Below are 14,977 nucleotides of genomic sequence, written 5' to 3' on the forward strand. Positions count from 1 at the left end.
CCGAATCACATGTTTTTCTCATCTGGCAGCGCTGCCGGGACACGACACAACACTCACACCACCCACAACACACCCGGGCCGCGCACACGCCTCGCCAACACCCCCAAAGCGCCCTAAACGCCAAGGAACAACGATAAGAACACTGGTGAGTAAATAAGACCCTTCACCACTCACCGATGGAACTGACGTGATTGGTACGATATTTTTTCCGCTGGTGTACGATCGGAAAAGATGAATGAATTTTACAAGTGGAGGTTAGTGAGTGAGTGAGTGAGTGGGTATTTGAGTGTATATACAGGGCCAGAGAGAGTAGTGAGAGCAGTGTTAGTGCCACTCTCTGTGTATATAGACGCAGGGAGATTAGAGGACATCGAAATAAAGTAGTAGAAGAGGTAGAAATAGAAGGACGAGATCGAAATACCGGTAGGGGAGGAGATTGAAGTAAAAGAATTAAAAATCGAAGTAAGAGAAGAGGAGATTGAAATACAAGAGGGAGGAAGATAACGAAGTAATAAAAGGAATAGATATCGAAGTGCAAGAAGGGGGAAGAGATTGAATTGAGGAGAAAGAAATTGAAGTACGAGCAAACATCGAAGTCCAAGAAGGAAAGATCCAAGTCACAAGATTACCGCAAGGAGAGAGCGTGTGGTTGGTTACAATGCCCGGCCGTGTCCTGCCCAGCCCTGCGAGTGATGATATGTAGAGGTGAGTGTAGATGACCCCTGTTGTTGTTGTCTTCTGGGCCGTATTACTAAACATTTTGACAAGGCTTTCGTAGGAATTTTGGGCATTTCCAGTAATAGTTTTATGACCCTGGTGGTAGTTTGACCCTTCTTCTGTGCCGTGAACCCGAAGAAACACTCATTGGAACCCGACTGACCCCCTCTTTGACCTTTAGAATTAGCTGATGCGGGAAGCAAGAGTCTTACAATACCGACCTTAGAGTTTGGTGAATCTTAAACCGAAGTAAAGTGATTATTGTTACTAAAGCATGTAGCGATTGGAGATGAGCAAAAGTGAACAGCGATGATGACTGTGCGAATGGTTGACTGCAAGATTCTATTACTGCAAAAATGAAAATAAGAGGGAAAGGGGGGTGCTTGCTGTTCAAATCTTCCGAGCAATATAAAACAGGTACGGATTTTGTAAAGTATGAAATAATAGAGAAATATAGATTCAATGCCCTCCTTCATGTAATTAATTCGTTCAGCAATCAACCCGTCTTAGAATGGAAAAAAAATCATGAAAACGCAACAGAATTTGGATAGAATATACATATTAATTTAATCTTTTGGAGAGAGAGAGAGAGAGAGAGAGAGAGAGAGTGCCGAGCTACAAGAAAAAGTTTAATTAAAAAGTTGAAGACAAGAAGAAAATCAAACAAAGAAGATTAAAAGGGAAATGAGAGAGAGAGAGAGAGAGAGAGAGAGAGAGAATTAATTTTTTCGTTTGCTCTTTTCAATAACGTGTGTGTGTGTGTGTGTGTGTGTGTGTGTGTGTGTGTGTGTGTGTGTGTGTGTGTGACTCATGGTCTGACATAATCATAACTGTCACCATCGTCATTTAATCTCTCTCTCTAAAACGATAACAACAACAGCTCTAGTAATAATAATAATAATAATAATAATAATAATAATAAAATACCTCCACAATCTCCTTCCCACAAGTGACATTCCTTAACCAGCCCGTGACCTCAATGCTGCATGGAGGTCAAGGGCCGCCGACCTGACCCCAATGACCACCACCACCACCACCGAGGGATGTTCTAGGTCACCCTTGATAGAGAGAGAGATAGATGGATAGATGGAGAGAGAGAGAAGACGGTGTGTAATTCAACTTATTCTCTCTCTCTCTCTCTCTCTCTCTCTCTCTCTCTCTCTCTCTCTCTCTCTCTCTGTCTCTCATGCTCACCCGGAACTCTTTCTCTCCTTTCCTCCCTCTCCTTCTCCCCCTCTCCCTCCTTCCCTTCCTCTCCCTCCTCCTCTTCCTCCTACGCTCACGGAACTCCATCTCTTCCTCCCTTCCTTTCTTATCTTCTCCTTTCTTCTTCCCTTCCTTCTTTCTTCCTTGCCTTGTTTTCTCCCTTCCTCTCCTTCCTTTCCTTCTCCCTATTTCGTTTATCTTTTTTCTTTCATGTTTCTCTCTTCTCCTTTTCTTTTCCCGACTTTCTTTTTCATTTATTCCTTTTTTTCATTTATGCTTCCAACCCTTATTTTCCTGTTGTCCTTGTTTTCCTTTCTCATTTCCCCTCTCCTATTTTCTTCTTCCCCCCTTCTGTTCCCGAAATAGAAGACATGGTGCGAAGGGAAGAGGGGATAGGGGAGGAGTGGAGGGTGAACGAGGGGACAGAGGAAGGAAGGAGGAAGAGGGGACGGATGGAAAGGGAGAGGGAAGAGATCAGATAAGGGTGAGGGGAGAGAGGAAGAGGAGGAGGAGGATGAGAAGAGTGGATATGGCAAGATGGAATGATGATCTCCTCTCTGTTTTCTTACCCTTATTCTTTTTCTTCTTTTCTTCCTTACATTTATCACATCATCTCTGCTCCTCCTATCACAAGCTCCTCTTCATTAACTTCCTGAAGGTTTTTTGACTTTCTATCGCTGTTTTTTATCTTCTATTTCATTTTCAACCGGTTTTATAGAGCTATTAGTGTATTTTTTATAACGTTTTAAATTTTTAAGTGCTTTTATGTAGTTTTATTGGTGTTGTTTTTTCGGGTTTTATTGTTTTAGTGTATAATAGTTCTGTATTAAATTTTTAAGTGCTTTTATGTAGTTTTATTGGTGTTGTTTTTTCGGGTTTTATTGTTTTAGTGTATAATAGTTCTGTATTAAATTTTTAAGTGCTTTTATGTAGTTTTATTGGTGTTGTTTTTTCGGGTTTTATTGTTTTAGTGTATAATAGTTCTGTATTAAATTTTTAAGTGCTTTTATGTAGTTTTATCGGTGTTGTTTTTTCGGGTTTTATTGTTTTAGTGTATAATAATTCTGTATTAAATTTTTAAGTGCTTTTATGTTGTTTTATCGGTGTTGTTTTTCGGGTTTTATTGTTTTAGTGTATAATAGTTCTGTATTAAATTAGAGGCCATATGACTCGGCAGTTGCGGCGTCAAGATGAACGCTCCAATAATCATCAGCTTCTTCCCTTGACATAATTTCCAGCAGTAGAAGAATGCCAGACACCGTTCTTTACAAGCTCTCGATGAACCAATTTTACAAGTTAATGAATCGACCTAACATGATAATTTTCTTATGCTTATTCTTATTATACGCAGTGCAGTATATAGAGTCAGACGAGAACAGATACTATAAGTTACATATTTTGCAACCTCGATTCATCTCAGACTGTGAGGGCAGGCGGGGAGGATTTTCAATGATACTGTGAAATACGCGAAAGGGGAGGAGGGGGGGGGGGGGGGTTGTGTCCGCGCCGAAAGGGGGAGGGGGGCGTTTACTACAAAAAAAAAAAAAAAAAGAAAAGAAGAAGAAGAAGAGGCTGCGTAGTGACTTTTGCGTAATTTGAACACTTTCCCATAACACACACACACACACACACACACACACACAATGGAAGTTAAGAAGATTAGTTTCACGTTGCTGTAACCGAAACGAGTAAGATAAAAAAAAATGCTGCCTTTTTTACATTATAATCCTATAGAAAAAAAAACGAGTAATCTAAACACGCATATAAATAAAAAAAAAAAGACTTATAGCATCACGATCTTCAGAAAAAAACAACAGCATAATTTAAACACGTATAAAAATAAGGCAATGTTGACCGTTTTAGAATTAGAAAAAAAAAAAAAAAAATCGCAAAACTTAAAATACGTAAAAAAGGTAAGAAAATGTTGACCCTTTTAGCATTATGACCTTAAAAACAAACAAAAAACAACAACAAAAAAAAGCATAATTTAACTACGCGTAAAAATAAGACAATGTTGACCGTTTTAAAATTAGGAAAAAAATCGCAAAAATTTAAACACGTGTAAAAAAAAAGTAAGAAAATGTTGACCCTTTTAGCATTATGATCTTAAAAAAAACCCGGCATAATTTAACTACGCGTATAACGAGAAGTGCGTGTCCCTGTTTAGTAAATGAGGGTAACACACCTCAGGGAGACACACCTTGCTTACCTTCATGATTCCGTGATTGCGCAGGTAAGGGATGGAGAGGTGGCCGCTGACATCCAAGGCTCTGATAAGATAAAGAAAGATACGGAGATTAGCACTGGGGCTATCCATGCAGTGTGTGTGTGAGTGTGTGTGTGTGTGTGTGTGTGTGTGTCAGCGAGCAAACAGGTGAAAGCCAGGTGCACACATTAACGTCACACACACACACACACACACACACACACACACACACACACACACACACACAAGATGGCTCATTATGTGTGTGTGTGTGTGTGTGTGTGCATCAACCAGCCACAAACACAATTAACGGTAAACAAAATAAACACTTCAAAATACCACGACAAATAGTTTCGAAATACTGATTGTTATTTTTTTTTCCATTTTATTCATTATCGGAGCTATGCCTACTCGTCTCTCTGTCTGTATCTGTGTCTGTCTGTCTGTCTGTCTGTCTATCTGTCTGTCTATCGTTTTGTGTCTGTCTATCTGTCTAGTTATCTGTCTGTCTGTCGTTTTGTGTCTGTCTATCTGTCTGTCTGTTCGTCCGTCTACCTATCTGTCTGTCTATCTATCTATCTGTCTGTTTGTAAGTCTTTTCGTGTATGTTTATCCGTCTGTCTGTCTCTCAACGTCTGTCTCTGTCTGTTATTAAGTAATTTTCAAAGTTATAATAAAGGAATTTTCAGGAAAGTTTGCGGACGAATACCACGAATCAGTCTCTTACTTATTTTCTCTGCCCGCAAAGTTTGATCGAAATCTGGGCATGATATTTTTTGTTTGTTTATTTTTGTTGTTGTTACCGAATAAACTCGCGTATGTGGATTATTTTATTCTTTATTTTTATTTTTTACGACAATCTCTCTCTCTCTCTCTCTCTCTCTCTCTCTCTCTCTCTCTCTCTCTCTCTCTCTCTCTCTCTCTCTCTCTCTCTCTCTATCGTCTTGTCATTTCTTTTTCTTTTACATATTTTCTCTTTTATCTTTTTTTCTTTATTTTTTTTTCTTTGTCGTTCTCGTGTTTTCATTATTTTTTTTTCTCTGCAATATTTTCCTTCATTTGTATTTTTTTTCTCTTTTTTACACGTTTAATCTTTTATCTTTTCTGTTTTTCTCAGGTGACCAAACTTTTTAACGAGTCTAGATATTCAAGCAAACAATCATAACAAACAAGTAAACAAAGACACAAACAACCAAAAAACTAATAAAACACACGACCTTCTAGAAAGAGGTCGAGAAAAAAAGAAAAAAAAAAAGAAAATGGAGAAGACAGATGTATGGATGGATAAGGCAACCCTCTCTCTCTCTCTCTCTCTCTCTCTCTCTCTCTCTCTCTCTCTCTCTCTCTCTCTCTCTCTCTCTCTCTCTCTGTTTGTTCCTTTATTTCTTTGCTTTATTTTCATTTCCGTCTTTTTCTTCCTTCATTTTTATCATCTTGTCATTTATTTTCTTTTTCTTTTTCACATTTTCTCTTTTTTTCTTTCATTTTTCTTTGTCGTTCTCGTTTTTTTCATAATTTTATTATATTTTTTCTGCATTTCATTTCTTGTTTTTTTCCTTCATTTTTTTTTCTCTTACACTTTTTATCTTTTCTGTTTTTTTCTTTGATTCTTTTTAATTTTCCTTTTTCGTTCTTGTTTTTTTCATCCTTTTATTTTTATCTCTTGGTCATTTTCTCTTTTTTTTTTTTGCCTTTCTTGTTTCTCTTTCATTATTCTTTTTTTTTCCTCTTCTTCTTCTTCTTCTTCTTCGTTTTCTTCCATTTTCTTCCCCCTTCTCTTGTTCCGCGTTTATTGTCCTCTTTCTCTCCCTATCTTGCATCAGCCCCTCTCTTCTCCTTCTCCTTCTCTCCTCTTGTCTTCCTCGCTTCCTTCCTCCTCCATTTCCCTCCTTCGCGTTATCTCCTCCCTTCCTTCCTTAATCTCTCTCTCTCTCTCTCTCTCTCTCTCTCTCTCTCTCTCTCTCTCTCTCTCTCTCTCTCTCTCTCTCTCTCTCTCTCTCTCTCTCTCTCTCTCTCTCTTATTGGCTTGATTCCTTTCCTCTCTCTTCTTTCCTTCTCTCCTCTTCTGCTTCTTCCTCCTCTTCCTTTATCCTTTAAGCCTTCTCCTCTTTCCTCCCTCCATTCCTTCCTTAATTTCTCCCTCTGGCCTTCTTTCCTCCATTCAAGTTGTTTCTCCCTCTTTCTCCCTCCCCCCTCAAATTACCTCCACTCTTCCCTCCCTCACCTACAATCTCTCCTACTTCCTTTTCTGTCTTTATTCTTTCCCTCTTTCTCTCTCTCTCTGTCTTCCCTCTTTTTCTCTATTCCTTTCTTTCCATTTTCCTTTTCTGGTATTAATTCATTCCATCGGCCCTTCATTTCCTTTTGATCTCTCTCCTTCTTATGTTTTCTTCCTCATTATCTTTCTCTTCCTTCCTTCTTTATTTATTGCCTTTTTTTCCCATTTTCCTTTCCTGTAATTCATTTATTCCATCGGCTCATGTCTTTCGATTTCTTTCCTTCCTCTTTTTGCTTTCCTTTGATAACTTCCTTCCTTCTTCCCATTTTCCTTTCCATCAGTCCTTCATTTTCTCATTCTCCTTTATCCCCTTTCTTTCACTCCCTCCTTATTTTCTCTCCCTATTGAAGTTTTATTCCTTCCTTCTTTCCATTTTCCTTTCCATCAGTCCTTCATTTTCTCATTCTCCTTTATCCCCTCCCTTTCATTCCCTCCCTAATTTTTCTCCCTATTGAAGTTATAGTTTTCTTCTCTCGTAAAACTTGTCCCCTTTTAGTTTTCTTCTCTTATGACTTGTTACGGTATAGTTTTAGGTATCTGGTTTAGCTCTAGGCGGTTTATGCTGTCTAGTGTGAGAGTATAAGTAACACGATCCAATCCTCTTTTCCCTTCTCTCCGTCTATAGGTGCGGCGTGATGGCAACCTCGATCACTCAACTCCGACTCGTTTATCGTGACACCATGAACTTATCCCGCCACAGTTTTTCTTCTTTTCATAATTATAGTCTCTTCCTTTCTGTTATAACTTGTCCCACTGTAGTTTTAGATATACGGTACAGCTCTAGGCGTTTTTCGGTGTCTGGTGTGAATGTATAAGTAACAGAATCTAATCCCTTTCCCCCTTCTTTTCGTCTATAGGTGCGGTATGGTCAGTTCGGGCGGCGCCATGGCTGTGTTTCTACTGCGAATGGTCGGTATTTTGTCCCTGGAATCGGCAGTACAGGATCAGGAGGCCGCCTTTAACCTGACGGAGGGGGCCAATACGACCTTACCCACGACCCCGGGGCCTCATAACCTCACAGGGCCCCTCCCAACGCCCCCACAAGTGTACCCAGTTGATGCCACAAGCCCCGCCTCCACGGCCGCCCCGGGGAGTGAAAACAGCGAAGTCCTTCCTCCACTTGTCAAAGAAAATGGGTCTCTTGTAGGTGATTCGACGGAGGATGGGACGGTCTTGCCAACACCCAGCCCTCTTGTGGATCCTAGAGGGGAGGGAAGGAGGGAAGGGAGAGGTTTTGGCTACCCGTATTCTTCTTCCTCCTCCTCCTCCTCCTTCTCCTCTTCCTCCTCTTCGTTGTTGTTGTCTTCAAATTCCTCGTCCCCTTCCCCAGACTCTCTCACTCCTCCTCTTCCTCTTTCTTCTACTCCTTCCTCAAACTTTTCCTCTCACCCACATAATCTATTTTCACACTCAGATAATTCGCCCGAGCCAAACACCTCGTCAACACACGGCCCTGACTCAGCCACACAGCCACAGCATCCCTCCACACAGCCACAGCCCTCCCCTACAGCCTCCCAACAGCCCTCACAGCATCCAAGACCTCCACAAATCCCTCCCACACCACCACATGACTCCACCACACCCCCACCACAGCATCCACGACCACATCTCGAATCCCTAATGGAAGATGACGACTCTACCCTGCTAATCGAGCCCCACAGACAGACAGACACAGACGCAGACTACCAGGAGCTTGACCCCCCTCCCTGGATGACCACCCCCACCCCCTCCCTCGCCTCTCGCAGCCTAGTCAGCCCCATCCCCCCCAGACCACCCCCAGCCCATACCCATCAACCCCAACCAAGACGAAGAGACCCACACCTCGCCGGAACAGACCCAAGGACCATCGCTAGACCCAGAAAAGTCCCCCCAGCAAGACCCAGACCCCCCATCCCCCCTGTGCCCCCAGCAGGAACCCAAGCCCAGCACCCCCAGGCCCCAGCACCGCCTCCACCACCACCTCCACTACCGCCGTCACCACCACCACCGCAACCACCGCAGGCTCAACCACCACCTGTATCACCACCTCCTCCACCCTCCACTGAGCCCGCTGCCCCTCCTACCCCGGTCTACTCACCCCCCAGCCCCCCCGAAAAGGAATATGAGGACGGCTATGAATATGAGTACGGTGAAGGTGGTGCCAGGTGAGTGAGTGAGTGATAGTGAGGTGCAATTAGTGGGACAGGTGTAATGATGTGGGTGAGTGAGTGAGCGGTAATGAGAGGTGATTACTGGGTGCCACAGGTGTAAAGATGTGTGGTATTTATTTTTTTCATTCTTTTCTTGTTTTCACTTTCATTTTTTTCTTTCCCTTTCCCTCCTCCTGTGATCCATCCTTCCTTTTTTCCCCTCTTCCATTCTTTCTCCTCTCCTTTCTCTTCTTTTCCTTTCCTTTTCTTTCCCTCACCTTCCTCTTTTCTATTCTCTACCTCCTTCCTTTTCATTTTTTTCTTGTCCTTTTCATTTTTCTTTTTTTCTTTTCTTTCCGCTCCTGTGTTAATTCCTTCTTTTTTTTATCCTTTCCCTTTCTTTCTCCTCTCCTCTCCTTTCCTTTCCTTTCTCTTTTCTTTTCCTTTCCTTTTCTTCCCTTCACCTTCCTCTTTTCTTTTCTCTACCTCCTTCCTTTCTTTCTTCCTTCCTTACTTCCTTAATGTTTTCCTTCCTTTCTTCCTTCCTTACTTCCTTAATTTTCCCCTTCCTTTCTTTCTTTCTTTCTTCCTTCCTTACTTCCTTCCTTCCTTCCTTCCTTCTTTAATTTTCTCCTTCCTTTCTTTCTTTCTTTCTTACTTACTTCCTTAATTTTCCCCTTCCTTTCTTTCTTTCTTCCTTCCTTCCTTACTTCCTTCCTTCCTTTCTTCCTTCCTTCCTTCTTTAATTTTCTCCTTCCTTTCTTTCTTTCTTCCTTACTTCCTTAATTTTCTCCTTCCTTTCTTCCTCCTCCTCCTCCTCTATTATCATTATTACTGTTCTTCTCTCAAAGTTTTTCGGCTATTCTTTGGATACCTCAATAATACCTCTATCTCAGGTGTGACGACTATTACTTTCTTTCAATCTACCATTTTCTTCTTATCTGTGGCATGAGTATTGTTTTTTACTGATTGACTTACCAAGAGTGGAATGACTTATATTATTTTGATTAACCAGAAGTGGATTGACTATTTTATTTCCATTCACCTGTGGCTTCACTTTCGCTTTTCCCTCCCCCTCCCCCGTGGCTTGACTTTCACTTTTTCCTCCCCCTCCCCCGTGGTCGCAGGTTCGAGGTTCAGACCAGCGAGCCCCAGGTCCTGTTCGTGTTTGACAAGCCCGGGCACTCCCCCTCCCCCCCCACCACCATGGCCGCGCCCACGTGAGTCTCCCCCCGGCGGCGTCGTGTCATGCTATCATCGGAGGCACGGAGGAACGAGATAGGAAAACTTTGATGATTGGGTCTATTAATATTAAAGTGTTTGTTTGTCTGTTTATCTATCTTTCTTTTTTTTCTTCTTTGTCTTATCCATCTCTCTCTCAATCTATTTGTTGACATTATCTTCCTCTACTCCTTTTTTTCGTTTATCTTTTTTTTTTCTGTTTATCTGTTAATCTATGTATCTATCTCACTTTCTATCTATCTATCTATTTATCCATCTATTTGTCTATCTATCTATCTATCTATTCACTATTCTTTCTCTCTATCAGCCTTTTTATTTTTACTTTCTTTCCATCTATCTATCTTCCTATCTCTCTCTCTATCTATCTATATATCTATCAATTTATCTATCTATCTATCTATCTAACTGTCTATCTATATGTCTGTCTCGTTTTTATTTATTTCTTTGTTTCTTTGTTTTATTTGTTTCTTTGCAACACTGAAAAAAAAAAAAAAGATTGCAGTGACAGCAAAACCTTAACGGTGAAATGTTATCCTTACTCTATTTTTTGTGAGAGAGAGAGAGAGAGAGAGAGAGAGAGAAGGTCGGTCTGTTTAGTCAATCACCCTTCTCTCTCTCTCTCTCTCTCTCTCTCTCTCTCTCTCTCTCTCTCTCTCTCTCTCTCTCTCTCTCTCTCTCTCTCTCTTTGTTATATGATTTCGTTAACTCCTCATCACGGAAAAGACCACCAAGTTAGTCTCTCTCTCTCTCTCTCTCTCTCTCTCTCTCTCTCTCTCTCTCTCTCTCTCTCTCTCTCTCTCTCTCTCTCTCTCTCTCGTAAAATAAATTCCCTTCCTCTTCCCAAAATTCACTCGGGCCCTGAAAATCTCTCCCCGACACGCCATTCCGTCATTGTATCCTTTCTCTTACACTTCGTATTTTCCCCGGTTTTCGTTATTTTTCTCTGACTTTTAACTTTTAGGTGTGTGTGTGTGTGTGTGTGTGTGTGTGTGTGTGTGTGTGTGTGTGTGTGTGTGTGTGTGTGTGTGTGTGTGTGTGTGTGTGTGTGTGTGTGTGTGTTATTCTTTCCTTCCTTTCTTTCTTTTCTTCTTTTCTCCTCCTTCCCTCCTTCCGCTCTTCCTTCCTTTCTTTCTTTTCCTTCTTTCTTTCTTATTTATCTTTCTTCCTTTTTCTCTTTCATCCTTTCTTTCTTCTTTCCTTCTTTATTTTCTTTTTTTCTTCCTTCCTTCCTTCTTTATTTTCTTTTTTCTTCCTTCCTTCCTTCTTTCCTTCTTTTTCTTTTCTTTTTTTTCTTCCTTCCTTTCTTTCACCTCTCACACAAATGTTTTTACTATATTTTTTCTTACTCAAAATGTTATTATTATTATCTCTTTTTTACAGCTTCATTTTTTTCTTCATTTTTTTACCTATTAACATTTTAAAATTTTTTATTTCCATCATTCCTTTTTTTTTTTCAATTGGACTTTATTGAATCGTTTTTTTACTTGCATTTCATCGAATTTTCTCTTTTTTTTATAATTCAATTTTCTTCGGCGGCGTGACCTTCAACTTTTGACCTTTGACCTCGGTGATCCCGGCGTGACCCTCAGGCGAGCCCCGACCCCCAGCGACCCGTGGGACTGTGCTCCACGCTGCCCCAGGTCAGTGTCTCTCTCTCTCTCTCTCTCTCTCTCTCTCTCTCTCTCTCTCTCTCTCTCTCTCTCTCTCTCTCTCTCTCTCTCTCTCTCTCTCTCTCTCTCTCTCTCTCTCTCTCTCTCTCTCTCTCTCTCTCTCTCTCTCTCTCTCTCTCTCTCTCTCTCTCTCTCTCTCTCTCTCTCTCTCTCTCTCTCTCTCTCTCTCTCTCTGTTCCTCCTCTTTGTTTCCTTCCTTCGTTTTTTCTAGTCCTCCTCCTCCTCCTCCTCCTCTTTTTCCTCTTCCTAACCCGCTTTCGCCATTGTCTCTTCCCCCTTCTCCTCTTCCTCTTGCTTCGTCCTTTTGTTTTTGTTTTTGTTATTGTTCTTGCTGAAAAATGAAGGAAGAGGGAAGGAAGGAAGGAAGGAAGGAAGGAGGGAAAGAAGAAAGAAAAGCTAAATTGTTCATAATGCTCTTTGTCTATCTATTTCTATCTATCTATCTTTATCTATCTATCTATCAGTCTATCTATCTTTTTTTGCAGTAAGGGAAGCAGAATAAGGGCAAATAAAAAGTGCAAATAAGGTGTCTGTCTATCTACATATCTGTCTATCTGTCTGTTTATCGGTCTGTCTGTCTGTCTGTCTGTCTGTCTATCCATCCATCCACATGTTAACTTTTGTCTGTCTCCATTCACTCATTCATTCTTTCCTCTCCTTCCTTCCTTCGGCTTATCCTTCTCTCTCTCCCTCTCTCCCTTCCTCCCTTCGCTTCCTCCCTTCCTTCTGGGGTTCTTGAGGAAAATTCGTGATTGGAGAGAGAGAGAGAGAGAGAGAGAGAGAGAGAGAGAGTGTCCAAAGTGTGTGTGTTTTCCTCTCTCTCTCTCTCTCTCTCTCTCTCTCTCTCTCTCTCTCTCTCTCTCTCTCTCTCTCTCTCTCTCTCTCTCTCTCTCTCTCTCTCTCTCTCTCTCTCGATATTCCTTGCCTTTAATCCTTTCCTCTCCCTTCCTTTCTTCCTTCCTCCTCCTCTTCCTTCTTCCCTTCCTTCATCCTTCACTCAATTCCTTCTTTCCTTCCTTCCTGTTGACGATATTCTTTGTCCATTTTCTTCCTGCTTCGATGTTTTACTCCTTCTTCTACTTCTTCTTCTTCTTCTTCATCTTCATCTTCTTCCTCTTCTTCTTCTTCATCTTCTTCCTATTACTATCCTCCTTCCCCTATCCACCCTATTTCAAGTTCTCATTACCAAGAAGCGTCACCTATTACCAACTTCGAAAACAACAGCACCTTCAAAATATTCTTCCTACTTCGTTAATACCCACGCACGTCACTACTTCTAATTACTTTCCTTCCTGTCCTGTTTGCGCCGCACTGTTACCAAGAAGAAAAAATACCGCGTTGTCTGCAGCCACTGACCCGCGAGAGTGGCTCATTGAAAGCTCCTGGGTAACAGTGTCTGGCATTCGGTCATTATTGGAACTGGTGTTAAGGGGAAGGCCGAGGAGGGTGAGGAAATATGAAAAAGGTATATCTCGCCTCCACTCACTGTCTCACCTGTCACACCCTACCTTACCAATCATCACCTGTCTCCCTTACTTTACCCTGCGTCCCTTACTCACCTGACCCTTCGCCTCACCCCTTTACCATACCTTTCCTAATTATTTCCACCTGTTCCCCTTAGCTTAGCTTACCTTACCTGCCCCTCCTTAACTAACCTCCTCTTACAACTGCCCCCCCCTTCGCCTTCGCCTCACCCCTTTACCATACCTTACCTAATTATTTCCACCTGTTCCCCTTACCTTACCTTACCTTACCTGCCCCCCCCTTAACTAACCTCATCTTACATATGCCCCCCCTTCGCCTTCCCCTCACCCCTTTACCATACCTTTCCTAATTATTTTCACCTGTTCCCCTTAGCTTACCTTACATTACCTGCCCCCCCCCCCCTTTAATTAACCTCCTCTTACATCTGCCCCCCCCTTCGCCTTCGCCTCACCCCTTTACCATACCTTTCCTAATTATTTTCACCTGTTCCCCTTACCTTACCTTACCTTACCTGCCCCCCTTAACTAACCTCCTCTTACAACTGCCCCCTTACCTTACCTGCCCCCCTTAAGTAAACTCCTCTTACAACTGCCCGCTTATCTTACCTTACCTTACCTTCCCCACCTTAACTAACCTCCTCTTACAACTGTCCCCTTATCTTACCTTACCTGCCCCCCTTAACTAACCTCCTCTTACAACTGCCCACTTACCTTACCTGCCCCACCTTAACAAACCTCCTCTTACAACTGCCCCCTTACCTTACCACCTGCCCCCTTAACTAACCTCCTCTTACAACTGCCCCCTTATCTTACCTTACCTTACCTGCCCCCTTAACTAACCTCCTCTTACAACTGCCCCCTTACCTTACCTTACCTTACCTGCCCACCTTAACTAACCTCCTCTTACAACTGCCCCCTTACCTTACCTTACCTTACCTGCCCCCCTTAACTAACCTCCTCTTACAACTGCCCACTTATCTTACCTTATCTTACCTGCCCCACCTTAACTAACCTCCTCTTACAACTGCCCCTTTACCTTACCTTACCTTACCTGCCCTTTAACTAACCTCCTCTTACAACTGCACCCTTACCTGACCTGCCCCACCTTAACTAACCTCCTCTTACAACTGCCCCCTTACCTTACCTTACCCTACCTGCCCCACCTTAACTAACCTCCTCTTACAACTGTCCCCTTACCTTACCTTACCTGCCCCCCTTAACTAACCTCCTCTTACAACTGCCCCCTTACCTTACCTTACCCTACCTGCCCCCCTTAATTAACCTCCTCTTACAACTGCCCCCGTACCTTACCTTACCCTGCCTGCCCCTTAACTAACCTCCTCTTACAACTGTCCCTTACCTTACCTTACCCTACCTGCCCCCTTAACTAACCTCCTCTTACAACTGTCCCTTACCTTACCTTACCTACCTGCCCCTTAATTAACCTCCTCTTACAACTGCCCCCTTACCTTACCTTACCCTACCTGCCCCACCTTAACTAACCTCCTCTTACAACTGCCCCCTTACCTTACCTTACCCTACCTGCCCCCCTTAACTAACCTCCTCTTACAACTGCCCCCTTACCTTACCTTACGTTACCTGCCCCCCTTAACTAACCTCCTCTTACAACTGCTTTACCTTACCTTACGTTACCTGCCCCCCTTAACTAACCTCCTCTTACAACTGCCCACTTATCTTACCTGCCCCTTTTAACTAACCTCCTCTTACAACTGCCCCCTTATCTTACCTTACCCTACCTGGCCGCCTTAACTAACCTCCTCTTACAACTGCCCCCGTACCTTACCTTACGTTACCTGCCCCCTTAACTAACCTCCTCTTACAACTGCCCCCTTATCTTACCTTACCCTACCTGCCCTCCTTAACTAACCTCCTCTTACAACTGCCCCCTTACCTTACCTTACCTTACCTGCCCCACCTTAAGTAACCTCCTCTTACAACTGCCCCCTTACCTTACCTTACCTTACCTGCCCCCTTTAACTAACCTCCTCTTACAACTGCCCCCTTACCTTACCTTACCATACCTG

General features: G+C 42.5%; 2 protein-coding genes across 4 annotated transcripts in view; one reads left to right on the top strand and one right to left on the bottom strand.

Moving 5' to 3' along the window:
- The window catches only part of LOC127008239 (monocarboxylate transporter 13-like), a 29,749-nt gene extending 25,563 nt beyond the window's left edge, over positions 1-4,186 (bottom strand). Inside the window, exon 1 of the mRNA XM_050879983.1 lies at positions 4,133-4,186. The gene's annotated coding sequence lies outside the window, so the exon portion shown is untranslated. The remainder of the gene's footprint in view (positions 1-4,132) is intronic.
- LOC127008238 (uncharacterized) overlaps positions 1-14,977 on the top strand; it is a 27,912-nt gene continuing 12,935 nt past the window's right edge. Inside the window, exons 1-4 of one of the 3 annotated variants that reach the window (XM_050879979.1) lie at positions 1-145; positions 7,265-8,551; positions 9,664-9,756; positions 11,368-11,418. In XM_050879979.1, the coding sequence (XP_050735936.1) occupies positions 7,272-8,551; positions 9,664-9,756; positions 11,368-11,418 (1,424 nt within the window). In that variant the 5' untranslated portion in view covers positions 1-145; positions 7,265-7,271. Of the gene's footprint in view, positions 146-237; positions 706-7,264; positions 8,552-9,663; positions 9,757-11,367; positions 11,419-14,977 lie in introns of those variants that run through there. The other 2 variants (XM_050879978.1, XM_050879980.1) reach the window with 2 other exon arrangements.

This window comes from Eriocheir sinensis, chromosome 37 (genome assembly GCF_024679095.1).
Source record: "Eriocheir sinensis breed Jianghai 21 chromosome 37, ASM2467909v1, whole genome shotgun sequence".
Classification (NCBI taxonomy): Eukaryota; Metazoa; Arthropoda; class Malacostraca; order Decapoda; family Varunidae; genus Eriocheir; species Eriocheir sinensis.